This window comes from Alosa alosa, chromosome 20 (assembly GCF_017589495.1).
Source record: "Alosa alosa isolate M-15738 ecotype Scorff River chromosome 20, AALO_Geno_1.1, whole genome shotgun sequence".
In the NCBI taxonomy this organism is placed as follows: Eukaryota; Metazoa; Chordata; class Actinopteri; order Clupeiformes; family Clupeidae; genus Alosa; species Alosa alosa.
The window spans coordinates 28,805,679-28,833,487 of record NC_063208.1 but is presented as its reverse complement, the minus strand read 5'-3'; the positions used below and the strand labels follow the sequence as shown (position 1 = coordinate 28,833,487).

The window sequence follows — 27,809 nt, the reverse complement described above, 5'->3', positions numbered from 1 at the left end:
TGACTGCTTTGGAGTGAAAGATCTTTAAGCTTGCAATCATGCCACACGTGCTTGTGGCCCATTTGACGAGGCTGCCAGCTCACCTGTGTTAAAGTGCTTTGAGCTTTATTGTAACACATGCATTTGCTGTATAAGTTAAGTTGAAGAATTAAAGACAAATGTTTGGTTGTGAACATTTTGACGGTGACAGTTATTTTTTGTTTCCTCCTTTCACTACCTCCTTCCTGACCTGAGTGTGTGTGTGTGTGTTTGTATATGTTGATATATATAGTGTGTGTGTGTGTGTGCGTGCGTGCGTGCGCGCGCGTGTCTGGCTTTTCCATTGCTCTGTCTCTAAGGTGCTATTTTTAGTTGCCCTGTTTTTTTTTTTTCTCTCCATTTTTGTATCTGTCTCTTTCTCTGTCATTACAAGTAGAATGAGCAAGGAACACTCTCTCTATCTCTCTCTTATGTTTGAATGAATGCATTTTCATTTTGTCATGTGTAATTTCAAGCAGGTAACAGATTCACACGGATACTATTCTGGTGCCATAACACATGGAAAGAGAGAGAGAGGGAGAGAAATGGCAATGTGTGTGTGTGTGTGTGTGTGTGTGTGTGTGTGTGTGTGTGTGCACGTTTGTGTGTATACTGTGGCAGGAGTAGGCCAGACTGTCTGTGGGATCACAGATGGTCATTTAACCACCCAAAGAGACCCAGCATCTCTGTGATCGTTTACCTTGGTCTCCCACTGCAGCCCTGCTGCATCAGAATGTCACAGCGCTGATGCCCTGGCTGACCTATGCCATCAGTCCAGCTGTGCGCATTTGTGTTGCCATGCAGGCACCGTGTATCTACGCGCCAACCCCCTCCATTACTCAGTGTAGGATGATTAACAGTCTTTAATGCCAAACCAATCATGCAAAGCATGCCAAAGTCATTCAGCAGCCTTAATTGTTTGCTTACCTCTGATGACTAATAATACAGCACACAAGAAGTCATTTCACATTTATTTCTGTCAGCTAAAAACTGACATTTTTTCTCATTCACATAAATCCATGCATCTTTGGCATACAAGCAACTGACAAAGTATATATTTTTAAAGAAAAGTTGAACTTTAATCATGACATTAAATCACATTCATCACATTATACTCATCAGTACCTTGACATTGTCAAGTAAAATAATTTCTAATACTTTATGAGACATTCATGCCTAGTCTAACACTACATAGTGGATCACTGACCGCAACTGATGCTGGCCTGCTAAAAATAAATATGAACTCTATTTATCTGTCAGTCAATAAAGCACTATTGGAATATATAGAATGTGTGCATGAATGAGACTGAAATGCCCTTCTAATGTAAGACTTTCAGATTGACGTACTGGCAAAGACACAGAGCAGCAGTCGTACAGTGAGATCTTCTCCCATTAATTAGTCCTTGTGGGGCACTGGGGAGTCTGTGAGATACCAACAGTCTGATGTACACGGAACTATAGGTCAGTAAGAGCTGCCGGGCTATAGCCTGTAGAAAAAGAACAATGAGTTTTTTCCAAGAGGTGAATGAGTCAATAGTAAAATACTACACATGATAATAACTTGTGTTAGGACATTCTGGACATTGCATCTGCAAATAACTTTTCAACACACAGTTACATTTGGCAACCATTTCAATTCCCATTTCCATTTAAAAGTATTAAAATGTTTAGTGTAAGCTGTGCTAGCATTATGTTTCAATGGCATACTAGACTTAAACTGTATTTTACTAATTTTCCAATAGCTTGTCAACAGCCTATTTTACATACCTGTGCCGGTAAGATAGGGTCTGGCACAAGACTGAGTTTTTTTGTGAGTTTTGTCTCCTCCCGCTGATTAGAGAGGGTACTGGCATTTCCGTCTTCATTCTCTTCCAACAATGGACGCTCCTCTTCAGGAACATCACGGTCCAGTGATATTGCATCAGGGTCATAGTGCATGACCTCTATCACCAACGTCAGCTTAGACATTCTTTTCTTTAGCTTTTTCTGAAAGTGGTTGAAATGCATACATTTTGGAAAGGGCTGTTACCATGAGCTTGTACCCCAGCTAATTTGTTAATTTAATTCTGCTATTTATTAGTTTGATTGATTAAAATATCATACAATAATTTACTGGGAATACTAGTTGACTGAAACTGTATTCCTCAACTTTAATAAAGCTTAGTTTGTTAACAAGGCTGAGGATTCCTCATAATTCATAATGTCTATTTTAGGGGTTTGATCATCTTTGCATTGATGCCTTTTCAACAAAGAGTAAGGCTGCCAAATGATGTGGAAGTTTATACAGATCAATACTACTGTAGTATACAACACAAATCAATACACATACCTGCAGCTCATTCCTGACAAAACTCGTATCCTCAAGGGCTTGAGTGAGGCCGGCCAAGCACGGTGTCAAATCCCAGTAGACACAGAAGAGCTGAGACAGACCGACAGGATAGAAATGCAGTGAGGGGAGTATAGGGACAGGCACCAACAGGTAACATTTGCAACACAAATCCCTTGTAAACCACCATAGACTGAGATCTTGTTAAAGTTCCTGCAAATGACACAAAATAGCATAAACCTTCATGTCAGAACAGAAAAAGGGTTTGTTTAGAAAAGCTTTTCTGCCTTAGCAGTGGACGCATTTCCTATTAGTTTTTTTTTTTCTTGTAGGCCTAGTTAACACATTAACACTATTTGTATGTGTAAAATGTACTGTGCAATTGAACTGTAATATGAAAAAACAATGAATGTACAGAAAATAAAATGAATAACTTGAAGTGAATACATTCAGTGGTGGTTAAAAACGCTAACGTATGCAAGCTCTTAGAAGTGAAAATAGCTGAAAAAGAGGTCACTGGTGTTCACTTGAATTCTTTTTAAACAACAGGGCTGGAGCTTTGAAGATCATACGATAGGAAATGTAGCGTCTAGGTGGATCCAGACAGATTTCCCTGAGAGTTTTCCCATTCCAATCCAGTACATGGTTGACAATCTAGCACAGGTATGCCTGCAGGCAGTGTTAGCAACTGTCTTTTCCAGGGGGCTATTAAATAAATAAACATAGTGCAGAAAGACCATTACCTGCAGTGTCCCTGTACAGTGATGCACCCAGTCTGCTACCCCTATCAGCAGAGAGTGTCTAATCAGCCTTTCATTCACCTGGATCAGCCGGATGTCTGTGTTGATGTTGATCTGTCGAGAGCCATTTTGGGTCAAGAGTTGAATGTGTACTGTTTGTGTGGACATTTGGGCTTTGTTAGGCATGCGGGACTCATTAGACCCACTGCAGCTTATTAGTGATATCAACTAATGGCATTTACAAATAAAAGCATATACATATATACATATCCAAAATATATATCAATGGCAATTAAATCAATTCAATTTCATTTTCACATTCAATCATCATCTTCATTGGCATCATCAGGTCCTCTCCTCTGGCCATCTATGTCTGCTTCATTGCTCTACTCACAATTGGACCCACTATAAGCTGTGGCTAGCTCAGCAGTGCTAGCATAGTGGTTAAGGAGTTGGGCTAGCATGCAGTAGCCTAAAAAAAATTGTGGGTTCAATTCCAGGCTTTCACCGCTGTGCCCTTGAGCAAGGCAGTTGCTCTGGGGACAATGTAGTCCCTTGTAATATAGTTGTAAGTTACTTTGGATGAAAACTGTCTGCTAAATGATAATGTAAATGTAAGCGTTTCTACAACCATTACCACGATTGGCTGTCCCCATCTAGTACCCTCACTTGAACTTTTCAGCTCAACAGCAGAAATCTAGTCTACAGGTCATGTATTTACACTGATGTACCTCTTTGCTGCTGTGGTGGAGAATAAGGAGAATGGCTGTGGTGAAGATGATGGACGCCAGGCTGACACAGAGGCAAAGAACCCAAAAATCTGTGGTGGCCTCCACCAGGTAAAGATGCACAGTAGAGTAGAAAGCACACCACAGCACTACATACAGCACCTGGCAGGGAGACACAAAGGAGAGCTTTACAGGAATCACCTGCCACTTTTGCTTTTCTGTCAGCAATTAGGATCCGGCCCGCAGTTGTTCAGTAACAAAAGAAAGAGAAAGATATGAAAATTGGAAGAGGTGGACCTATGCAAAATCTGGAATAATACATTTTAAGTGAGATATATATATATATGTGTGTGTGTGTGTGTGTGTGTGTGTGTGTGTGTATGTGACCTAGGCTATCAGTGCAAGCTAGTGGTGTTGATCTTTGGCAGCTTGGGGCATGTCCACAATCTTGTTTTCAGTGGGTTAAGGCTGGCAGGGCTCTCCAGCAGAAAAATAAAACAGCTCCATATCTGCAGTTATAGGCAGCCTTGCAGTATGGCGCAGGAGATGTTTTTTGTACCCCTGAATATCAGTGAGTGACAAAGCCCTATCTTATCTCTTGAAATATTTGAATCCTGTCTATTGTAATATGATTTGTGGATTTAAATAAAGAATTAATATGTGTGTGTGTGTTATTACTGGGCCTAGGATGAAGTTGAAGAGGTTGGAGTTGAAAAAGAGGAATCTGCGAACAAATGGACTGCCCAGAGCTATCTGAAGAGGTGCCTCAAAGTCTTGTGTAGGGATCTGTAAAGAAATCAAAAGAGGATTTGTCTAGTCAAACAGTGTCCCATGGGCAAGCACAAACAAGGCATAAATGCAACTTAATAATCTATTAGTATACACTGAACATTATCTGCATACACTCAGAATTGCATTAATGCAATATCTTCAAGTATTTTGACTGTTTTTCATGAAAAGGATACATTACTCATGACACAGCATGAACTCGGAAGATTTTGAAACAAAGATTTCATTCAAGGAAGTGGTATTTCTACACAACTGACAAAGGAACTGTTTGTTTTTATCAACTTGTTTTGTATCAGATTTTTCATCTTTAAGCAAATAGGGGAGGGAAATGAGAGGGAAAGAGAGAGAGAGAGTTGACTTGAATGGGATTTACAATAACCTTAAAGCCCTCTTGCTCCAGTACACCTCGACAGAGTGGAAGGTCAAACCTTGGGCTGAACACAGAGGAACTGGGAACAGCCAACACACGCTGGCCTATAAACATATAAATGAATAAAGAAATACATAATTTCTATCATTCATATTTATTTAACTGGACCTCTGAAGTGCTATATAAGAGAGAGAAGCATGAAAAATAAGAAAATGACAGGAGAGAAATTTAAGAAGATGCCAAAGCCAAATGAAAGATGAAAGGTCAGTAGCATCTACAAGAAATCTCACACATTTTGTGGCGTGATAATCAGACAGTTAATGTTCAACATATGACATGTCCTGATAAGGCGAGGCACAAGTTTCACACATCAAAGCAGTGAGCCAGCCAGATGTGAAGTGTAAGATACCAACTTCATACCATTAGTCCATTTAGGTGCTGTACTGTTCCCTGCTGGTGATCTAGAGGCCTGAAGGTGCGATTCTGTATCATTGGCAGCACCAGCTGAATGATCTTGTGTCAGTTTGAGTCTGTCTTCCATATTTACTGCATGTTATGGTCTCTGGAGAAGAACGAAAAAGCACATTGACTTTTTCCATAGGTGTGCTTCATCTAGAAATCATCTACCTGGAAGAAGAAGTAGGATGTCATGTGAAACAAATTAAGCAGTGCTTGATAGGATCAGAATGCAGTTTAATTCCAAGCACCAACGTAGTTGACATTCATGAAAAGAAAAACATCACGGCTCACAGTACTTCCCTTTCTCAAGTGAGCTTTTTCACTTCCACAGTCAGTGTTAATGAAGTGCTTATTAAAGACTAGCGTTTGGCACAAGTGGCAATGCTATTACAGTGTAGGCTTAGCTATTTTTTGGTTATAGTCTTGCACAACCCTGTATTTGAGTTTCTAATTTCTATATCAAAAGAAATGTAAACAGGAAATAAGTTTCTAAAAAAGGTTATCTTTCCCCAAAGACTCCTGTGTTTTAGATTCTACCCTACACATAATTAAACTCAGATGGATAGAAATTAACTAAATAGAACACATACTTATGCAGATGAGCCGATAGTTCCACAGCAGAAGCCATCACATGCGCAGTATTCACAACGATACACATATTCTGGTCCAAAAGCTTGACATTCTGAAGAAAATAATGAAGAGATGCTGCAATTACATATCCCATCTGAGAGAATACAGTATATACCTTTAGTTTCCAGTCTGTCCCTGTGTTCTGTCAAACTTACACACTTAGGCAAGTGCACACACACAGAGAGACACAAACACACTTACTGCTTGCCTGCAAATGAGCTGAGGACATTTTATTGGCGAGGTGAAAAAGCAGTATGTCACTGTGATGACAGCTTAGTCTCCTCCCTTCCACTAGTCTGACAGTTTCTTTTTCTTCCTCCGCCCTCTAAAATGACTTCAACTTCTTGAATTATAGAGATGAAATAACTTGGTAATCCTTAAAGATATCTATTCATTTGATACTTTCTTTCTACCGTTCTATTTATTCAGGCACACACAGACTGCATTCTCTCTTGGCAGTTTACTTCCTGTTGAGAACTATGTAAGACGCCTCACTTGAGCACTCTTAAGTTTCCTCCCCATGCTTTAGTTCCTGTTCTCTCTACTCTCTTTTAGTTCCTTTCCTCGTTCTATTTTCTCAGTATCCCTTTCTCTGTCTCACTCTGTCTGTGAGCAAGCATGTGACTTGGATCAGCTGGGCCCCATGACTAAAAGAATTCCCATAGTATTTCTCAGCCTCATGGGGAGTGTGCATGTGGTCACTCACACCAATGGAGGTCTTATTCTCACAGGAAATCTATCAAGTTTCATTAGTTCATATCATGACTTAATGAATGCTACGCCCCGCGTGAGGACATAGAGATAGGCCTACATAGAGATAGAGATACATTTAGATAGGCCTACATAGAAAGCAGCCAGATGAAATCCTACTTCATCAGCACAAGACCAATGATTTTGGTTTTGTTTCTGAAAAGCACTGAAAATGCAGACATACAGAGATATGCAGTCAATACATTTCCATGAACCTGCTCTGTGAGATTCCTTTCTCAGTGGCCTCCTTGGTGAAATAAGTCAAGAGGATTTCTCACCTCTGGGCTCTTTCATTTTATTAGTCTCTCTATTTGCTGTATCTCTACCTCACACACATCCACACAAACATAGGCTACACTACTCACAAAAAGCCAGGGATATTTGGCTTCCGGGTGAAATTTCAGGATGAACCTAAAATCCACTATAACCTTTACAGATGAACTTGATGTGACCTTTTCTAAACTTTTGAATGTGCATGTCCAACAGTTCAATGTTTCAGTACTTTCTGTACTGAAAACTTAAAATTTCACCCAAAAGCCAGATATCCCTAACTTTTTGTGAGTAATGTATGTCAGCACACACACACACACACACTTCACTGCCTTAAAAGAATGTATAATGGTGTGTTCCTGTTTATGTCCAAGGGTCAAATTCACAGCTTAAACTAGGCTACTGAATAATGATTTAAGCATAGGCTACTTGAATCACCACATAAACGGACACAATAAAATATTCTAATAGACTAGGCCTGGCTGCCTGTGAAATGCTTTCCCTTATCTGTGGGCCTACACGTAATATATTATCTCGTACAACTTTGAATATCTTTGCTCTCGTGTTTTTTAAATGAAGGACTGTTCTTATGCGCATGCGTTTACTAGTCCTCCTAAGCTAGCAAAGTAGTAGATGTCTGTCAACTGCAGGCAGGGCGAGTACTAGTCCCAGGTAGCTAAATTCACCAACAGTTCGAGGATGTCTGGGTATGACTAATGACAGAAAACAGAGAATTATATTAGCTGTTTAGCTGGATTTTACTTCTTACATATTGGAATAACCCATAGTAAAATGGACCACAATTGTGCGGACATAGATTCTGAGGGCCGGTGGCAGAACCTATATCTTGTAAGTTAAGTTTATGCCATATACTAACATGCTAGCAGGTAGCTAGTCTGCAAGCTCATGTCATTTTGTGCATTATAGCAGCCAGCTGGCCATCCAAGTTAACGTTAGCTCTCTGGCTAGCAGTGTAGTTCGCAGCTTCTGTGTTTGTTTGACTGCAGAACAGAAAGGCGTTGACTGTGACCCTTTACACATATCATTCCGAATGTCCCCGTATTTAACTTTGCGCACTAATTTACAACCATATGTTATCGAAAACGCTTATATTAGTCACAAACCTTCCTATCGATAGCATCATAGCTAGCTAGTATCAATGCTAGCTAACTTGGTACACTATTCATTGAAATGCGTAGGTTACGTGACAAGCTATGTTTAGACAAATCAATGTAATAATTAATGAAGGGCTAACGTTATAATATTTGCGGTTTATTGATATATGATGTCTGTGAATAAATGACATCAAAAACGCGTTGAATGCCAACACCTTACATGAAGCAGTTTGCAATCGGCAAATGTCCCCATCACCAACGTTAGCTATCCTTACCTAGCTAAACAACTCTTGACTTGCTAGCCGAGGATAATTGAATTAACATTAAACGACGTTGTCTTTTTTGCTAGTAAATAAATAAAGATGGGCCGCTAATAATCAGTAAAACCTTGCTGTTGCTAATAAACAATTAACCTGCACAGGTGTTTACAAGGGCTTCCAAAAAGAGCCTAGGCTGGTGACAGAAGGGAACTTGACGTTCCCTTAACTGAACTATCCTAGCGACAGCTAATGTTAAGTTGACGTTAGCACGCTAGCTAATTTAAGTCAACTTCAGTTTCTTTTAAAGTTAACTCACTGAAAAACTTGCGCCTCGTATGAACTGAAATAACAAATCCATTTTTTGATCACGACATTCGAGTTAACGTTAGCTGGCTATTTCTTACAGTTCAACAATTAGCCTCAGAGTAAGGTATGTCTTGCTGGTCATGCTTCCAGTACGTTTCTATTTTAAGAAACAACTAGCGTTAACGTTTTCTCGCCCTTCTGATCATGTATGTTGATCACGCTAACGTTAACGTTTCTGGTAGTGGCGATAATTTGTCTGCTCGCGCAGCATGGTCAGTGGATTGCTTTAACGTTATATTTATGGCTATATGTGGCTATATAAGCTGTACTTTCTTGTAGACTTTTGTCGATCTATCTTCAGGAAGTTGTAGCTAGCGAGTTAACTCGCATGCTTGTTGTTTATTTAGACATGCTACTGCGGGTCTGTCAATGCTTAACCATGCCTGCCAGAAATAACAGTTAACCTTAGACTTTTGGTTATCTTAACGCGCGTGTATGCTTTTGTGTGCTGTATGATTTCTAGGAAATACGCAACCAGTCCGACGAATGTCCTTACAAAGTGGCAAAATATCCAGAAAACAGGAATCGCAATCGATACAGAGATGTCAGCCCATGTAAGTTTGAAATTAGCCGTTCTCCTTTTAAACTCTGAAACACAGAATATTTGATTGTCACTTGATGGGAGGGTTTTCAATGACCACCTTGTCTATTTGAACTATTTAAGTATTGTATCCTGTCACAACCACCACTGATTGAATATAGATTTCTTGTTTCTTTTCATTCTTCACTGTTTTAGTTGATCACAGTCGAGTCAAACTAGAAAACACAGACAATGATTACATTAATGCCAGTTTAGTGATGATGGAGGAAGCCCAACGAAGTTACATCTTAACTCAGGTGAGTTGAGACTATTATCATGTCTAATTGGGAGATCTGCATGACCATTTGAGCTGACTGACCTCTATGCTTAAAGAGCTCGTCATATTGAGCCTTTTTTTTGTTTTTGGTTCGTGTAAAATTTATAGTTGTTTGAGTTGTTGTTGATTAACCTTATCAAATAAATACCCTTTAAGTCTTGATTCTGCTTTTGAGAAAAGGCCCACAGTTCCTGGGGTCAAATGCTACTGGAAAGTCAGATGTTGGTTAGTGTGGGAGGACCGTGACGAGGCCTTCATGTAGCCAGGGACATTCCCACACTGACCACTGCAATGGCTCAGCATTAGAATAGCTGTATGGTATGCATGTACATGGTAGACAGACATGTTTTTCTGATGTTGAATTCTGCACTGTGCATGTTTGGCCATTTATAGTGCATGTGGGCTCCTTACCACTGCTTTTGTACAGAGAATTAATTTAGGACAGTGCTGTTCATTGTAATGTAGCGCACATTGCACTGTGTAAGGTGTACCTAGGGCATCAGCTCAGACACAGTTATCATTTCCTTTGGTGTCAATGTGTTGGTCTGTTTTCCTGTCTGTCTGTTTTTGTGAGTGCATTCATGTGTCTGCCAGGGTTGGAGAAAAAATGGCAGTTGTCATGGCAAGGCCAAAATATGTGCCTTTTAATGTATTTGGGTAACTGATTAACGACACAGATTAATCAAACACCACCATATTTACACAATCTGAATATAACACTATATGACTCTCGAAAATGTCTTGGAAACATACAACAACATTTTGATTGTGCGTATGTGTTTGTATCCATGTACTCACCACTCAGGGTCCACTGCGGGACACGTGTGGCCACTTCTGGCTGATGATCTGGGAGCAGAAGACCAAAGCCATCGTCATGCTAAACCGTGTCATTGAGAAGGGATCGGTGTGTACACTCTTTCTATTATGCTGTACTTCATGATGAGAAGTCTATCACGGCAGGGTAGGCTAACAGAGAAAGACAAGTAAACACTAGAAAGGCACACTATATTCTCCTGTGCAATCCAGGTGGCTATCATAGTCTAGTATGTACACCTTACAGTGAGTTTGAAATGGGTGAAAACTAATTCTGTGTAACACTATGATATTAATGTGCACAATTACATTATTTAGTATTGTTTAGTTATCATCTTTGATTGTCCATCATATGCTCAAGTGCTTCAGGAGAAGAAAACATTTCAGTTGCCGGTTGTTGTATCTTCACATGCAAAAGGGAGTGACCGTCAATTAAATATACAGGGGTTTTATTTTGTGTGCGTCTAATTACTATTCATTGTTGATGTCTCTATTTGTAATGTGGCCCGACCCATTCTCAACCACTGTTGAGCCCTCTGGGTTGTTGTGGGCCTAATTCAATGAAACACTGCTGAAGGAAGGTGCCTGCTTGATGACCCCAGTGAAATGATTGGTATATTATTATGCCCCCCCTCCCTCCTGCTGTGTTGGTTCTTTGGTTAGGCATTCAGGCTACTTGTAGCACTGAGAAGCTGTCATTTTAGATTGGCTTGGTTGTTGATTGGCCTCTTTGGCAGTGCATATTGTACCACAAATGAGTGAAGGTACAACATGCCGCACGTTTTCGACTGCTAGAAGCCAGTTATGCATTGTTGCTAATTTTCGTGGCATGTGAACTAGGCTTGTTTGTTTATCGCCTACAGTGGGAATTCCCCCACCTATAGTATAAGGTCACACGTTCAATTCACCACCATATTAATTCATTAAAGCGGTCACTTACTGAAATAGTCCACCGTATGGCTTCCCAGTCTTTGATTAACAGGTTGCTTTGGACATTAGGTTGATAACCACAGCTTGGATGTGGGAAAGTAATTACGTGCAGTATGTTCCTTGTGGTGTTGCTGTTGCCTTGTATGCCAGTTCTTCAATTGTATAGATCTCTAAATGTGTGTTAAGGGCATTCTATACTTTTACACAACACCAGTTTGTAGGCTAGTTTCACACTATTAACAGCAAAGAGCCGATCAGTAAAGTTGCATTGGTTTCACTTTTGCATCGTCAGCACATCTGAAACTAAATATTATTTTCCCAGAATCTTTGGTTAGAACTAAGAAGTCGTCCTGCTGAATCAAAGCTGTTGGTTTCATCCAATAAACCGCTAAACAGCAGTGATGTATTGCTTTTTTACTGCAGTGATACAACAGTTTGTTGGTCACTTGTAGGCATTCCTGATTGGAATGTTTTGTTGTTAACCCTGACAACACTTAAGTCAGCCCATTGCTACCAAAGATCCTCGACTTCTTCTCCGCTTTAGCCCACTCTGTTGCTACTGTAGAACACATCCTTCCTCAGATCTAATTGTGATGCAGCTCCTGTATGATGTTCCTATGGTGAACTAACTACACTTGGATAGATGATGGAAGTGTGTTAGAAATGACACTTAAATCTCTTCCCAGCCCAGTCAGGTTTCATGTTGCCATTTCTTGTTTATTCTTCATGTTACCGTTCAAGGGCGTAGGTTTGGTCTGAGGCTTTGGTGGAGACACTACCGCCCCCCCCCCCCAAATATATATATTATGCGTGCCTGACTTTAACTTTGTATGATGCATTACCTACTGATGCATATGCAGTAAAACATTTAGTCAAAACACCATGTCAAATGTACCTGTAGCCCTGAATCTCCCCTATCTGAGCAACAACCTGGCCGGGGTTCCTCTGTCACTTTATAAATAAAATATTGATGTCATGAGCAGTGACATAGCACGACTCAAATCTCGAAGAAGACCAGTAGTATTCACTAGGTCTATAACAAGCCTATAACTAGCTAACACTAAAAAAACACCATGTCCTTATTCAAGTTCACCTGCTGCTGTGACCCTGCCACACCAACGCTGTCTGATAAAGGGAGCGGCTGGGTTGCTTTTTCTGTCATCTGTTTTGCATTCATGTTTTATCTTCAGCACGTCAAGCCCAAATAAATGCATTTGTTTTCACTGACATCCTCGTGCCATTTTCATTCATTTTAGCAAACATTGCATTGCTGGTTAAACGCATGCATTTCCTTTCCTTAGTAACCATTATCATAGTACACAAATCTGCTAGCGCAATATAGCTGGACTAGCTGGTATTTGGTTTATTCCAACGTCCATTTAATAGGCTATACACATATAGCACTGTCAACTAAATGTGTAGCCTACCAAAAAACACATTTTCTGGCATTCATAACTAGTGCATAATATTATGACTTAGGGCTACACTTTGTTTCATAACTAGTGCATAATGTTATGACTTAGGGCTACACTTTGTTTCATAACTAGTGCATAATGTTATGACTTAGGGCTACACTTTGTTTTTTGAAATAACTCCTGATGTCCTCCACCTTTCTTTTCATGCCCGACATCCTCGAATCGACAGCCAAGCAAAGATTATAGAGCTATAAGATCTTTGCAGCCAAGTGTGCCAAAAACTTCTAATCGACAGCATTATAGTCTACAGGGAGCTAAGCCTTTTGGGTGGTGGTACTGAAGTGGGAAATGATTTAACCTTTTGTGTACCGCATGAGGCGCTTTTTTCCCGTTTCAACCTGAATATTGGTGGGGACATTTCAGTCATTATTTGATATTGGTGTGGACACGTCCTTCGGACCCCACGCAAATCTACGCCCATGTTACCGTTGGGTTATTATGAAAGTGAAACGAATGTTACCTCTATGAACATGAATGATAATCATAAACCTATGTTTCGTTTTCAACTAGGTGAGCTTAACACATATGTTGCAGTAGAAACCTTTGTGGAATTAAGCAGTTATCTTTTCCAAATCATCATTGTTAGTTCTTAGAACGTTGGATTCCTGGATACATGCATGTGTATGCATCCCTTACCATAGCAGACAGTACTGCGCTTAATCATGTATTTTCCCCTTTTTTGGCTTATAAGGATTTTTTTGGCTTATAAGGAAGTTATTTGAAAGTAAACACTCCCATTCTCATAAGCACAACCACAGCTTTTCAGCTGACTCAATATAACAATGCAAGTCTTTGACTGTACGGGACGCATGAGGTTTTCTGTAGGGTAGCAGTCATAAGAAACTCTACTGAAGAGCTTCTCATAGTAGTGGCTGGCTGAGGAGGCAGATAGAGTGAGTGAATGAATGAGCTGTGTTGGCTGTGTGAGCTGTTTTGTAAGAGCATGTGGGATGTCAGCAGCTCCAGACTGTATGGGCTCTGTGTGTCTTGACTTCCCTCATGTCTTCTCTCCACTCTACCCTCACAGGAGAAATGTGCTCAGTACTGGCCCACTCCGGAGAAGCACGACATGACCTTTAGGGATACACTCTTCAAGGTGACGCTTGTGTCCGAAGATGTCAAGTCCTACTACACCACCAGAGTTTTGGAGTTGCAAAATATCACTGTAAGAATTTTTGTCTGTTGCCTCAGTGTTTGCACAGTATTAGTGTTTGCCTATTTACCATGTTTCATACAGTCCATGCAACGCTGATTTCGGTCTTTGCTTTTACCTTACCGAAAGAGATACACATATCCCCCTGCTGCCTGCAGCCTACCTCCAAAACTTTAAAGCTGCTGTCAGATTATGTTCGGAGAACACAAGTTACCTACTGTGTATCAACAATACTCAATAACAGTTTATGCGATGTGTTAATCACAAAATTTCTTCTCTAACAGTTTGACAACAGCTAGTTCTAGAGTAGGCTATTCAACTAGTCCGCTTTCTTGCGAGACTCAGTGGTTGCGCAGTGTGCACCCGCTTCCATATTTGGGTTTTGGGTTGCCAGGTTTTATGGTTGCCAGGTTTAGGACAAAAGGAGTTTAAATTGAAAGTAATTAATCGTGTATGTGTAGGGTGTATTTCATACACAATCTGGCAACCTTGGGAATGTCAGACTAACAGTAAAAAAAAGGGATCCGTGATTTTAAAATAACGTTTGGTCATGCAAATTACGGGAGATTTCCGAGAGCAAAAACAAAACGGGAGGGGCCTGGGAGATGACCTTGAAACCGGGTAAAATGAGCGTGATGGCAGGTGTGCAGTATACACTTGTTGTTTCTGCTAAACCTCCATTTATACAAATGCCCTCAAAAGATGATCACAAGAAATGCAGAACAAGCATACAAACACTCTACAGCCCTAACAGCACTAACAGATATGTAGAAGCAAACAGTGTCGGATTTAGGTCACAGCAAATATTTCTTAAGTCTGATCATGTCTGCACTTGTTACAAAGGTGAGTCCGTGTGACATTTTTGAGAGTGCAACAACTAAAAGAATCGAGGGTGGGAAAAATATGAAAACATTGAAATTGAACAACAATATTTTACAGGTGGCAGTTTTTGGACCTTAACATTATGTAGACAAACTTTGAGCAAAATCACTTTTCTGAGACTTTCCAGTAACCATTTTGTTCACTCCCTCATTCTTGTACTGTGCACCGTTTGTGTTGTGCCCTGTGTGTTTCTGCAGACGGGGGAGATGAGGCAGCTTTATCACTTTCATTACACCACCTGGCCAGACTTTGGTGTCCCAGATTCTCCCGCTTCCTTCCTCAATTTCCTGTTCAAGGTGCGCGAGTCAGGCTCTCTGGGGCCAGACCATGGGCCTGCGGTGGTTCACTGTAGTGCGGGTATTGGTCGATCTGGAACCTTCTCCCTGGTAGACACCTGCTTGGTTCTTGTAAGTGACTCTTCTGAAACTCCACATCTGTCAGCCATATATACACATGTGCACATGAACCTCATTCATTTTAGCATGTTTTTCTTTCCCATTGTTCATTAGTTTAATTACGCAGCATTTGTTTAACACAGAAATGGATTACACCTAGTCCAGACTAAAAGCTTTATTTTCAGTGGGAAATATTTTTTTCTTTTCTTTCTTCACTTTTCTCGGCTAAATCCATTTGCTGGGGCACTGGGCAAACTATATATTTTTATTATTATTATTCGTTTTTTTTTTTTCTAGTCAGCACTCACACATTTATGATGGCATTATTCCACATCAGCATTATATTGGAAAACTAAAGGTTGATTAAGTTTGGATGCATATCCAATAATAATTAAAGGCACAATCCGTGATTGAAATCCATTACACAATACAGTATAGTCATTGGTAAATAAAGAATGAATAGCACACAACGAGTAAGTCATGCCAAAAAATACCATTTGTTTTTTGTAATACTGTATATCCTCCTGGAAGGTTTTATGTGGCACTGCATATCATGATGGAATGCCATTCCTTTAGTCTCCAAAGTTTTGTTAATGTTGTTTTGACCTGAAACTCTTTGTTGCTCACAGATGGAGAGGCGGAAGGACTCCACATCAGTGGACATCAAGAAAATTCTCCTGGACATGAGACGGTACCGTATGGGCCTGATTCAGACGGCCGACCAGCTTCGCTTCTCCTACATGGCTGTAAAGGAGGGAGCCAAATGCATCATGGGAGACTCATCAGTGCAGGTACACCAACATCACAAGCAGCAGTTCCAGCTCAGTTCAGCTTCAGCACTCCCATGTGGTCATATGATAGAAGTGATCGTGGTCATGTATGGTCAGTACTCACATGTGGTCAAATGATAGAAATGATCATGGTCATGTATGGTCAGTTTTCACTTGTGGTCAAATGATAGAAGTGATCATGGCATTCACATTCATGTCTTTGTAGAAACGGTGGAAAGAGCTCTCCAGAGAGGACCATGAGCCTACATCTGACTCCCCACCTCCGGGACAAGCCTCTAACACCCCTTCAGACAAAACTGGACCTTGGGAAAGTGAGTGTCAGCTGTCCACCTTGAGAATGGAGGACTGAATAGGCTTGTGATTTCCAGGGCCGGGCTCTACAGTCGCCCATGGGGCGAAAGTGCAAAAAATATTAAAAGGCACACTGGTGCAATGACTTCTAACCATGTCAATGTTTGGGGAAACATTACTGGTGCAAACTCTCCCAGCAAGGAGCAGGAATCCGATGGAGCCTTGGGAAAGTGAGTGAGCTTTATGAGACAGGAGTGAGTGAGGGAGTGAGGAGCAAAATATAGCTGTAGCGAATAGCTGAAGTGCAAAACGAAAGTAGGTCTAACGTTTGCCTACTGCCCCCATCAATGCAGATATTTCAAATAAAAAAATAAAAGTATTTTTTATATATATATATATATATATATATATATATATATATTGATTAGCCTATGTTGGGTTTTGTGGAAGAGAATGCAGTCATGCAGTTATGCAGTCAGATAGGTCAGCATGGGCATATTTGGATTAGCTACAGATGTATTCATAAATAAATTAGCCTACATTTTGCAGGATACTTGATATACAGGCTAAATGCAAATATGGCAATGTATTATATTATTTTACATTAACAAAATGTAGGAAAATGGAACAGACTGAAAATAAAATAGGCACTGATCTTTAAAATCCTGTGTCCTGTAGCCTAAATGTTGTCAGTCATTCTTAATATTCGCAATTGGTGCACTGGCATGTTTAACTGTTAGCTGCAGTGTAATGTTAGATTATGTGTAAGTTAAGTACAGAACTGACTGTGCGCCCAAATTTTTGTCTGTGCTCCTAAATTTTTTAACTTGGGCTCACAAGTGCTCCTGGAAAAAATGGTAGAGCCCTGTACTTCAATAACCACTAACCACTTCGGGGAGGTGAAAGACGAGGCCGGAACGAGAGAGACTGGTTTCAGAGATTTCGTTTGATTTGGCATTTGTTGTGGTTTAATAAATTAAACCACAACAATCATGTTTATGTAATTTGGTTCTATGGTGTGAAGGCAAACAGGGACATGTTATAAGAAGCAGATTAGAATAGACCTCTGTTATGAGCGCAAGACAAAAAGCACCGTGGTGCCCTGGGTACTGTAGCTTTTAGGCCGCATGTGTAGACTCATCTGAAGAGCCGGTTTGCTTGCTGTGTTCCAGTGGGCGAAAGCGACACCGGGACGAGAGGCTGTCCAACTCCACGCAGAAGACGCCGCAGAAGCAGACAAAGCCCAGACTAGGAGATTCAGAGAAGAAGAGGAAAAGGTGATGCTGCTGTTGTCTTGGGGGGCATCTTATTTTGAGTTTGTTTTGATCTTGTTTTAGTTTTATTCTATGTGAAGACTGTCCTTAAATGTGACTCACAAACTCCATTTTCATTGCCTTTTTTTTTCCTGTCCAAAAAATAAAAATGCTTTAACATCTACAATGATGCAATTCTGATGGCAATATAGCATTTCCCATATATCTGTGGATCTTACATCTCTGTGTGTTTTCTTTTCATGTACATTTGTGTTTTCTGCATTATGCAAGGAAAGATGATGCCTGAAAAAGAAACAAGACCCTGAATGGACAAGAAATTGAGGAAATGCATTGTGCCTTCAAAATTACATCACTGTGAATCTAGAACATTTTAATTATTTTCAAGAAAAGCATCATACGACACATTTACTGTAACTGCAGTACCAGCTGTCAGATCAAGAAGTCTTATGTCAAGATCAATTTTACGATTGCAGATTTTTCAACAGCATCCTGTATTATGAAAGTGGATGATATTTTTGAGGGCAAGGCTCCTTTCGTCAATGTGCCTTTGATCTTGAGATTCTGGCTCTTGCAAACCTCTGCCTTGTTGTTCCTCCAAACAGTTTGGCCTGCATTTGCTGTACATGACACAAAGAGACAGGGGGAGGTCCTGTTGGGTGCCATTTAACGGTAGCGTCTTGAAGATTATTTATGAGAAGCAATCGGCCCTAGTTTTTGCCTGGGCCACCCAGAGCTGTACGTGAGCGAAAGGTTGTTGGCGTGTGGTTTGTGTGTTCTCCTCGTGCCGTGGCCATGTGTTGCTTCTGTGTGTGTTAGGCCTTGGGCTGTTGTACGTTGCGTTGGCAGTAGGGGTGTAATGATACGGAAGCTATTCTTTCCAGCTCTCTTTGGTCCTGATTCCAATTGATTTTTATAAAATCGTCTTAAAATGTGTACCAAAAATGTTCATATACCTATTATTCTACAAATGCCAATAAGGTTAACAAAAACAAGTTTTTTTGCATTCATTGATATCTGATTATGTTTCTGTTAGAAATTCCCTGAGAACCTCAAGTTTTGAACCCACAACTCCTTTTTATGTGGACAGTGCCTATTTTTAGTTTACAGTAACACCGTGAATGGAATTTTAATTTTGGATGGACACAACTAATGAAAGTTTTGAAGATGCAATAATGGTCATCCTGCCATTAAAAAACCTTTGGAAAATTTAGATAAACCTATCAAATCAAATTCAACATTTAATTTAGATCTCTAATTTGGATGCAAATTTAAATTAGAACAATGTGTAAAATCCAAACTGTTGCTGTAATCTCCATCATTATTTGGCCCCACGTTCTAGTCTAGCCAAGGGATGTCCTCTACCTTGTTGCCGATCATGTAAGAGTGAGATCTAGATTGATACTAAATGTACATTTCTCATTCACTGAGCCTACATGTATTTCCAACTCACCAATTTCAAGCAGGAGTGTTTTATAAAAAAAAAAAATCCTGCAGCCTTTCCTGTATAAGCTTCACACCTTCCAACAGTGTGAGAGCATGTTTAATTAGTTTCGACATACGTTTTTGCTCCTAGAATATTTCCTTATTATTTTAATTCAGAGCTGTTTCAAAATCATTCCACCCCTAGTTGGCAGCATGGTGTGTGTTTTCTGTCTTCAGATGTTTGGTCGTCCTCTCTGCTGGAGAATAGGTATTTAGAGATGGTCTGTCACTGGTGTAAGTCATAGCTGTAGGTTTAGCACTGGTCATTGGGGCCTTCCTGCTCTGATGTATTTGTCTCTTGCCCTTATGGTGCACACTGAAGAAATGAGAGCGCTCTTCATGTCCTCACTGGACTATGATGATGGTGCGATTTCCATTAGTTGTTGGCGTGATGGTCGTTTCACCACAACTGTGTGTAGAACTGGTCCATGTCCGGTGTTGCTGCTAACTATGCGGAGCCGCCCCTCAGAACAGCTGAGGGGACTCTTTCCAGGATTGTGATTGAGACGCAGCACATTAATGCTTGTGTGTGTGTGTGTGTGTGTGTGTGTGTATCTGGTATTCAGCTAATGATGTAGAGGGCCATGTTTCAGTTCAGCTCTTGGCCCCTTCCCTGCATGCATTTAGGTTGCTCAATGCTCCAGATCAGCTAAGTGCATCTGATTCAGTACATCAAGGATTTTATGGTACAATTTTTTTTTCTGCAAGTTTAGATTTTTGTGATGTATCCAGAGCAGACACCTAAAACATGCAGTTAGGAATTGTATACATTCAATGAGCTGCATTCAATGTCACGGCCATTCTCATTCTGCGACTAACATCCTTTGGACCCTCTTGGCCTATTTCTTTATCACTGTTTAGAAATGCCATGACTCAGTCAGTTTGAATTTAGAGCTGTATGTGTGCTTCTGACAGGGCAAGAACCAGTGATGCCTGACTCCATGGCAACACCAGCAGGGATCTGTAGTCCTTGTCTTCATCTTCCTCCTCTCCAGCACCTCAAACTCCATCCACATGCCTCCCCACAAGAACTGTTTACAACAGAAATGTGGACGTACCTTTGGAGCAGCAGCGTTGGGACATGAACACACCAGCACGGTCATCACAGTTGGATTGCTTTGGGTTGTTTTTACAATGTCAATGTTGAGTTTTTTTGTTTTTTTTTCTCTTAACTTGCTTTTTTTGTTACATTGGAGAGAAAAACAGCAAAACAACTGAACTAGGCCAATGTATTGACACCTCCTTATGCTTTTGATATATAAATATATATATACATATGTACTTGTATTTTTAGACGGCCTTTTCAAAGGCAAGATGAAATGTTCTATTTTTTATAAGAAATTACTTGAAATTTCCTATCATGTCCACGGTCTGTAAACTCAGCCCATATGAGACATTACCCAGTCTTGCATCAGGAATGCTTTCATTTGTGTACATTGTGTTTTTACACTTTTAAAAGTACAAAGTATTTTAAATTGTACAAAAATAATGGGGAAACATTGTTATTTGCTTGAAAAACAAATTGTGTCCATGATCAGTTGCCCTTTGAATGAAATTTGAATGAAGTTTAACATTTCATTATTTGAGACTATAACCAACAAATAAAACTGACATCCTTTAGTTTCAAAACACAAAACGTTCTTGTTTCTTAAGCATTCTTGTTTCTTTACACAACTTTGACTTCTGACAATTTGCAGTGCCCTATAACTAGTGCCTTTCTTCAAAACTGATATTCCTGAACACCTTCCTGCCACACTGCAAAGTGACAATGCAATAAGATGTCCAGCTTCACCTCAATTCAATTCATAGCAGTGATTCGTCTCCACTCTTTCTACAGAGGGCTTGCTACAACAGGTGAGGAATGGGTTTATATTACAACACAATAGAACAAGCCCTGATGGAAAGCCATGGGGCATCCAGCCAGCAGGGTCTCTGTCTGCAGATTAGCGTAGGCAGTCTTCCAGAAACCTGGGAAATGCTCAAGAAACTGATACGTTTCCCAGAATAATCAAAGGGCCACACAGAACACCAGGCTCCGCCCACCCCCTCTCTGTTACTCTGAGGGCTTTCTCAGTTCCACGGCTTGGGTAAATTGAAAAGGGAATTCAATGTGAATGTCTTCATGTCTAAACATTGTGGTCCTCCAGCTTTTCCAGAGGACCGGATGAGGGTCTGGTGAAGTGATCAAGACCTAAGGGAGGGATGGGCATATCTATCTTTGCATATCAGGTACAGAGGTGTCCTTTTTCCAGTTCAGACTTAGAATATTGCAGGAGGAATGCCGCCACCGAACAGCAGTTTCCAGGATGGGGGAATGTTCCACTGAGGTGAGCCCTGGGCCTGGAAGAGACAGATCATACTACTTCACCCTTCCAATCCACCAGCACCAATTCTGTTGTTGGTTATTATTACACAAGACACTTTTCTCCTAATATATTAGATATTAATACTAAAGTAATGCCTAGAGTTGGGAAGCAACACTACACCATACATACATTTGGTTTAAGGAAAGTATCGTAAACGTGCTAATTACCAACCATTTTGTTCGAAAATTCTAAAACAATGTTTTTTAATACTTCAAAATAACATTTGCTAAATTAACCTTACATTTTTCAGTAGCCAGGAGTGTAGATTTGAACAAAATCTAGTTTGGTTCTTACCGGGGCTTTTACTGCCTGAAATATCCAATTTTGTTTACCACGCTCGGAGTTTAGTGCTGGGCTGGTGGGTGCTTATTCCCAACCTTTCTCACATCAACGGTAAGCCCAAGAATTCTCGTCAGCAATTCAAAATTCCACTGGAGCTCCAAGCGGATTTGTACACGCAGCCTTACAACACTGTTTACAGCTCTTCGAGTCATGATAAAATGTAATTTTTGGTACATAGCTAATTGAGATAAATGTATGGTGTGGGTGCTTGCGTTTCTTTAGGAATCTGTCATCTTGGTTTGTATAGAAATTAATATTAAGTGACACATACACGTAAGAGGTTGGACATACATGACGGTTGGTAATATGTCACATTCTTATAATGTTTTCTATTAAATTTATTCAAACACCTAAAGTAACATTGGCATTAGAAGGTTAAACAGTGGACAATGTGTCGACAAGTTGATGATGTTCATGATATTTTCATGTAGTGTCAAGAAGCGCTTTATTCTACCATGCAGTAATGAGACATTGGAAGATTTAACACCCCAGTTAATGTTCCAATTGATCCCACAAGCTGATTTAGTATATGACATTGTCCTGTTATGTTTAGTGCTTCAGTCTATGCAGCGCAGTAATGGGGGACACTGTGTGATATGTTTCCCAGCGCTTCTGCTCTCTGAACTGTAAGGAGTCCTAATGTTTCTATACTGATCAAACTCCTGATCATGTGAACTGTTGATTAATTACCCTACCACATGATGGTATGACCTCATGGTGGGCCCATTGTCACATATTGCTGCTACAACAACTTTTGATTATATCTCTAACCTTTGCCTTTTTCACAGGAGAAATTAACTAGGAAGCAGGAAATGTAATTAATGTGTACATTGTCATGTCTTGATTAATGCACTCTCACTACAACAATGGTCTCAAGTCTCATCAAAGTACTTCTCATGTGACCCAAAGTCAGCTGACCTCCAATCATGTGATGCATTTCAATGTAACCAACCACAAACTGGGTAAACTATTTAAGTGAGGTGGGGAGCGCCGTGGGGGCTAAATCAGTGAAAGTGTAGGCATGCCACCAGCAGAACTGGCCATCGTATTGTACTGTGGTGGGCCACTGATTTTATTAGTAGTCTGGAATTAGACAGCTAACCTTAGCACACCCTGAACCCTCTGTAGCTTCGGTAAGATGTTCTGTCCAGATGAGCATAGTGGTCCAGGCCAGCACTATAGCCTCTGACCGACTTTCACACTAGGATCATTACTCAAGTGAAGGCGCCTCCCGAATTAATCGGCCGAGGAGGGCCTCGCACACTATTCTTGGGGAAGATTCGTCTAATTAAATAGCTAAAAGGCATTCTTGTAACAGCATTGTGGGTAGGCCCACATCGGCCTACTATGGATAGTAATATTACTTTGACTGAAACTTCTCCATATCTAGCGGGGTCAGAATCATTAGGTTAACAGGGGTTCTATAATCAATTGTTATTTCCAACAGCGCGCGGACAGCTTCACGATTTCATTCGACCACTCCCAGTTCCCTCATTGGTCCTGACGAGTGACATCTTACAGAACTAACTGAATGCATCTGGTTCAGAAATACTTACAGATTTGCTGAGCAGGTGGAGCCAGTCGTTTAGATAATTTCCCAAGGCAAAGGCATCAGGGATGTTGTCTCCCTCCGAGCAGAACATCAACACCACTGCCATGGGGATGTCTTCATTGCAGCTAAATACAGAGAGACAGTAGCACAGCATTCACATTTCAAGTCCATCAATGTCAAAACTTCCTATTCACAACCAGTGTAGAGCATTTCATTATTCAGTAATAATGGTATTAGCCTTTTCCCATCATTAAAAAGCTCCTCCATATAGATAATACTGATTAAAAAAAGAATGAAGGGCTTACAGTAGATTTCAGACAAACATTTGGAGTATTGCTCCTTCGCATGACCATTTAGGTTTGAATTTAAGTATGTTGTAAAAACTAAAATTTGCTAAATGCCATTCTAGATACACTAAAGTAAAATAACCAACAAAAGTTCAGTTCTACAAAGGATATTTTGTCACGTTAGATATCTGCATCTACAATGATTCTCAGTACTTGTTGAACTTGTTTCTGCTACAGTAACTGATCTGCAATCAGATCCTACCAGTCAGTGTAGAGACCCTTGGTGATGCCCCCTCCAGGGATGAAGAGTCTCTGTTCAGAGTCACTGATGCCTGGGAAGGCACACACCTTCTCCATCTCCCTCCACTCCAGCTCTTTAATCCTCGGCCCTGCCTCTTGCTGTAGTGCTGGACTGAGCAGGTATCGCAGAGGGGTGCTGAAGAAGCAGGGAAATGCGAACCGAACCACATTAACAACATTAATACATCATATTATGCAAACCAGTGACCAGCTGTGTACTCTACAGGTCACACAAGCTCCAGCTGAAGTTGAAATTTCAGTTGTTATCTGGTCCTGTGCACATCCCCTATCCAAAGAGTTTCCACAGTTATCATTAGCCACAATCTATCCAGCTTAAGCAACCTAAATAAGAATATGAGTTAAGTTGCACTGACTGAAAAAATAAATTGTGGCTAGCTTCTTAAAAGCACTCTAACACCAATTCAGACCTCATAATATTAGATGCTGAGATGCCAATATTAATGATGTAAATGATGTTAACAGGACAAACACACAAATCCAATTTCAAAGGGTAGAATCTAGATATGCAGTTTCAGTAATATGAAAAGCAAGGGATGCAACTGTCTTTAGATATTTAATAACTAAATTGTGATAGATGTACTTACCCCTCAAGCTGTTGGTCATCCCTTTGGTATGCGTGGCTACTTGACAGCAGAACGGTTTTGCTGAATCCACTTGATTTTATCCAAGAAACAATGCTTTTCCGAAACTGCTTGATCTTTGTCTACAAGATAAACAACAACCAGAGAAGGTGTAATGGCCGAACTGAGACAAATTAGCTGAATTACACTGATATAAAATAATGTAGACATGCGAACCTGAAGGATGGGCGCCCTTATCTGCAGCACGGTGAGTTTCAAATCTTTAGAACAATATACTGGAGGAAGAGAAAACAGTGATGATATGAAAAGACTGAAGAAATTACAGCACCAGGCTCTTCACTCACTTTCAAATGCAATTACATTTTTTTTTTTTTCAGGAAAATGCTACCTTCTGCATTGGTGCTCAAATCGTTAGCGTTTTCTGCCGAAGTCGCGTATGGGTTGTTCCCTACCATCGGGATAAGGCCGTCGGTGTGAAAATAACCTATCTTTTGCAACTGTAGCGTCGATATGATGAGGTCTGCCGCAAGCTGCCCAACATTTCCAACTGATATCGCTGGCTGTTTAAACAAACAAACAAAAACAATTTTAAAACAATGCATGACACAAAGCCTTGGATGTCAGTTTTGCCCATGACAACCTGGAAGTGGCAATGATAAAGCAAAATAAAATATACAAACCAGTATCAAAGTGTAGCTTTTAAAGGAAGGCCGTGTTTCGTCAATCGGCACAAACATTTTCAGCTAGTCCTCTTTAAGCGACTAACTTTTTGGAGAATAAACACTTGCGATAGCTATTAACCAATATGTAAAAGTAAGGTGGTAAAAGCGTGATTTTTGCTTTCACTTACAAACCGTTCAAAACTTGAGGTCCTAGGTCCTTCGTTTAGAATGCGTAATGTGTATTGCTTTGGATATGCCTGAAAGAAAATATCGACACAAATTCTAAGCGTGTAGAAGTGTAGGGGTTAAATAATACGACACATTTTTTTTAAAAGGAAAGTTATTTATTGCATAACGTTACATCCCCTCCTGATTTGGTTAACTAAATAATTTATTTATTTGAACACTGTGCAGTTCTCGGCCGACCTGTTTGTGTAGCGCTGCAAAGATTATATATGTGTAAGAGATAAGTAACTGTCAACAGCAACAGTATCGGCTCTAATATCTAGCCGCACACATGGTTTAAAAGATTTAGCCGGTTTAGAAATTATTTATCGCCCACCTTGACAAAAAAACAACAACATCTCCTTTGGGTTTTTATTATAGGTTTAGTCAGAATTTTATTTATTTATTTATTTATTTTATTTTATTTTATTTTATTTATTTATTTATTTATTTTCCGCATGCCCAAATTTCCGTCAATGATTCCCGGGACACTGAAAGACCGGGGTACACGAAACTTGGTGGACATGTAACCCCACATGGATAGCATGGAACCATCGTTTTTCGTTTTGATCTGTAGCCCCCCCCGCTGAATTGGACCCCCCGAAAGGAGGGTAGGGCAGACACAGTTTTCTGTGAATATCTCGAAAACCGTAGGGTTTAGGAGGACCATTTTTTTTTTTATGTTGATCTCAAGGGGCCATGTCAACCCATTCCATAACCACTCATTTCATGTATAAGCCACCTATGACCAAAACATAAAAATGAGGTGGTCAAAACTGCAACGAAATTGGAAGTGTAGGATCATTATGACACCCTCTGTATGCACGCCAAGTTTTGTGGAATTCCGTTCATGGGGGGCCACACAATAAATTAATTTATGTTACTATACACCAACTGGCCTGTAGGTGGCCGGAGACAGTTTTCTGTGAATATCTCGAGAACCGTAGGGCCTAGGAGGTCCACCTTTTTTTTGTATGTTGGTCTTAAGGGGGCATGTCAACCCATCCCATTACCACTTATTTCATGTATAGCGCCACCTAGTTAAAAATTAAAAAGCAAAAAATTAGGTGTTTTCATCACAATATCTCTGGCTGACAAGGTCAAAACTGCACGAAATTAAAAGTGTAGGATCATTATGACACCCTCCGAATGCATGCCAAGTTTTGTGTACTTTCGGTCAATGGGGGCCCTACAATAAAATAACTTATGTGTACATTTAGTGACGTACACCAACAAGGATTCCCGGACACTGAAAGACCGGGGTACACAAAACTTGGTGGGCATGTACCCCCACATGGATAGCATGGAACCGTCATTTTTTCGTTTTGATCTGCAACCCCCCCGCTGGACTGGACCCCCCGAAAGGAGGGTAGGGCAGACACAGTTCTCTGTGGGCAGACACAGTTCTCTTTTATGGTATGTTGGTCTCAAGGGCCCACATCAACCTGGCTCATAATCACTCATTTGTGATTTGCACACACCCCCCCCCGGTACAAAATGAAAATGCAATATTATTCTGCTTTAATCGCCCCTATCTTCAGTTAAGATGTTCAGAACTGCACCAAATTTGATGTGTATGATTGACCTGGCATTCTCTGGGGGTCTGGGGGTATGCCAAGTTTCGTAGAATTTCATCCATGGGGGGGTCTAAAAAAATTAGGTTATGTGTACATTTAGTGACTGTACACTCATTGGCCTGTAAATGGCGGTGCACACATATAAACATGCACACACACAGGCACCCACATACTATCGGTATTAGAACGGCCGATACATAATTACAAATTCAGTAGGATCAAAAGAAAGCCAAAATAAATATTCATCATCATCATCATGGCTGCATTTTCAGTATTGGCGATAAGTAGTCGTTTGTCCACTAGATGGCGCATCGTTGCAGTGAGACGTAATTTTGTTGGAAGTTAAAAGTGGGTTGGGGAAAAACAATGGACACTTCCTACAAGGACTGTAATTTACTGCAGCGAACATCTAATAAGGACAGGACGATGTTCACATGAAGTGTAATTCCCATTTCTTCTTGAAGCGAAATAAATCTGAAGATGTTTATCGGACATGCTTGGTTTTACTGCAGGTATGCGTTAATCTTGTAATATCAATAAGGACCTAGGTAATGTTACCGTTAAGCGTTGGTTGAGTGATGGAGGCCCATTTGATTGATTGCATTTGTAGAAAACTATAAATGCAGTTATACCAAGCAAATTGATAGCAGCACTGTTTGTATCTTTCGACTGTCATTTATTGCACGTGCTACAAAATCATTCTGTGCAATGGAAGATTTACCAACGTTACAC

At 40.3% G+C, this 27,809-nt stretch overlaps 3 protein-coding genes across 7 annotated transcripts; 1 reads left to right on the top strand and 2 right to left on the bottom strand.

Moving 5' to 3' along the window:
• Positions 1-976: 976 nt before the first annotated feature.
• LOC125285110 (transmembrane protein 268) lies at positions 977-8,972 on the bottom strand. 5 transcript variants are annotated; one of them, XM_048229373.1, is made up of 10 exons: positions 8,860-8,972; positions 6,021-6,112; positions 5,392-5,598; positions 4,981-5,075; positions 4,491-4,598; positions 3,816-3,974; positions 3,088-3,198; positions 2,348-2,437; positions 1,786-2,004; positions 977-1,505 (listed from the first exon to the last, which is right to left on the bottom strand). In XM_048229373.1, exons 3-10 carry the CDS (start codon positions 5,510-5,512, stop codon positions 1,338-1,340), a joined length of 1,071 nt encoding a protein of 356 aa, XP_048085330.1. In that variant the 5' UTR covers positions 5,513-5,598; positions 6,021-6,112; positions 8,860-8,972; the 3' UTR covers positions 977-1,337. The 5 variants fall into 5 exon arrangements, with proteins under 5 accessions (XP_048085330.1, XP_048085334.1, XP_048085333.1 ...); XM_048229377.1 differs by having other exon boundaries at positions 5,392-5,533; XM_048229376.1 differs by lacking the exon at positions 8,860-8,972 and adding an exon at positions 8,772-8,840.
• Positions 7,681-20,800, top strand: ptpn2b (protein tyrosine phosphatase non-receptor type 2b). Its single transcript, XM_048229183.1, has 11 exons — positions 7,681-7,929; positions 9,285-9,375; positions 9,558-9,658; positions 10,484-10,582; positions 13,924-14,061; positions 15,129-15,338; positions 15,956-16,117; positions 16,323-16,428; positions 16,584-16,638; positions 17,581-17,685; positions 20,080-20,800. Exons 1-11 carry the CDS (start codon positions 7,873-7,875, stop codon positions 20,099-20,101), a joined length of 1,146 nt encoding a protein of 381 aa, XP_048085140.1. The 5' UTR covers positions 7,681-7,872; the 3' UTR covers positions 20,102-20,800.
• On the bottom strand, positions 20,786-25,481 carry psmg2 (proteasome (prosome, macropain) assembly chaperone 2). The gene is made up of 7 exons (XM_048229379.1): positions 25,294-25,481; positions 25,002-25,173; positions 24,830-24,888; positions 24,617-24,735; positions 23,974-24,147; positions 23,429-23,549; positions 20,786-21,504 (listed from the first exon to the last, which is right to left on the bottom strand). The coding sequence occupies exons 1-7, from the start codon at positions 25,348-25,350 to the stop codon at positions 21,424-21,426; spliced, it is 783 nt and encodes a 260-aa protein (XP_048085336.1). The 5' UTR covers positions 25,351-25,481; the 3' UTR covers positions 20,786-21,423.
• Positions 25,482-27,809: the final 2,328 nt, after the last annotated feature.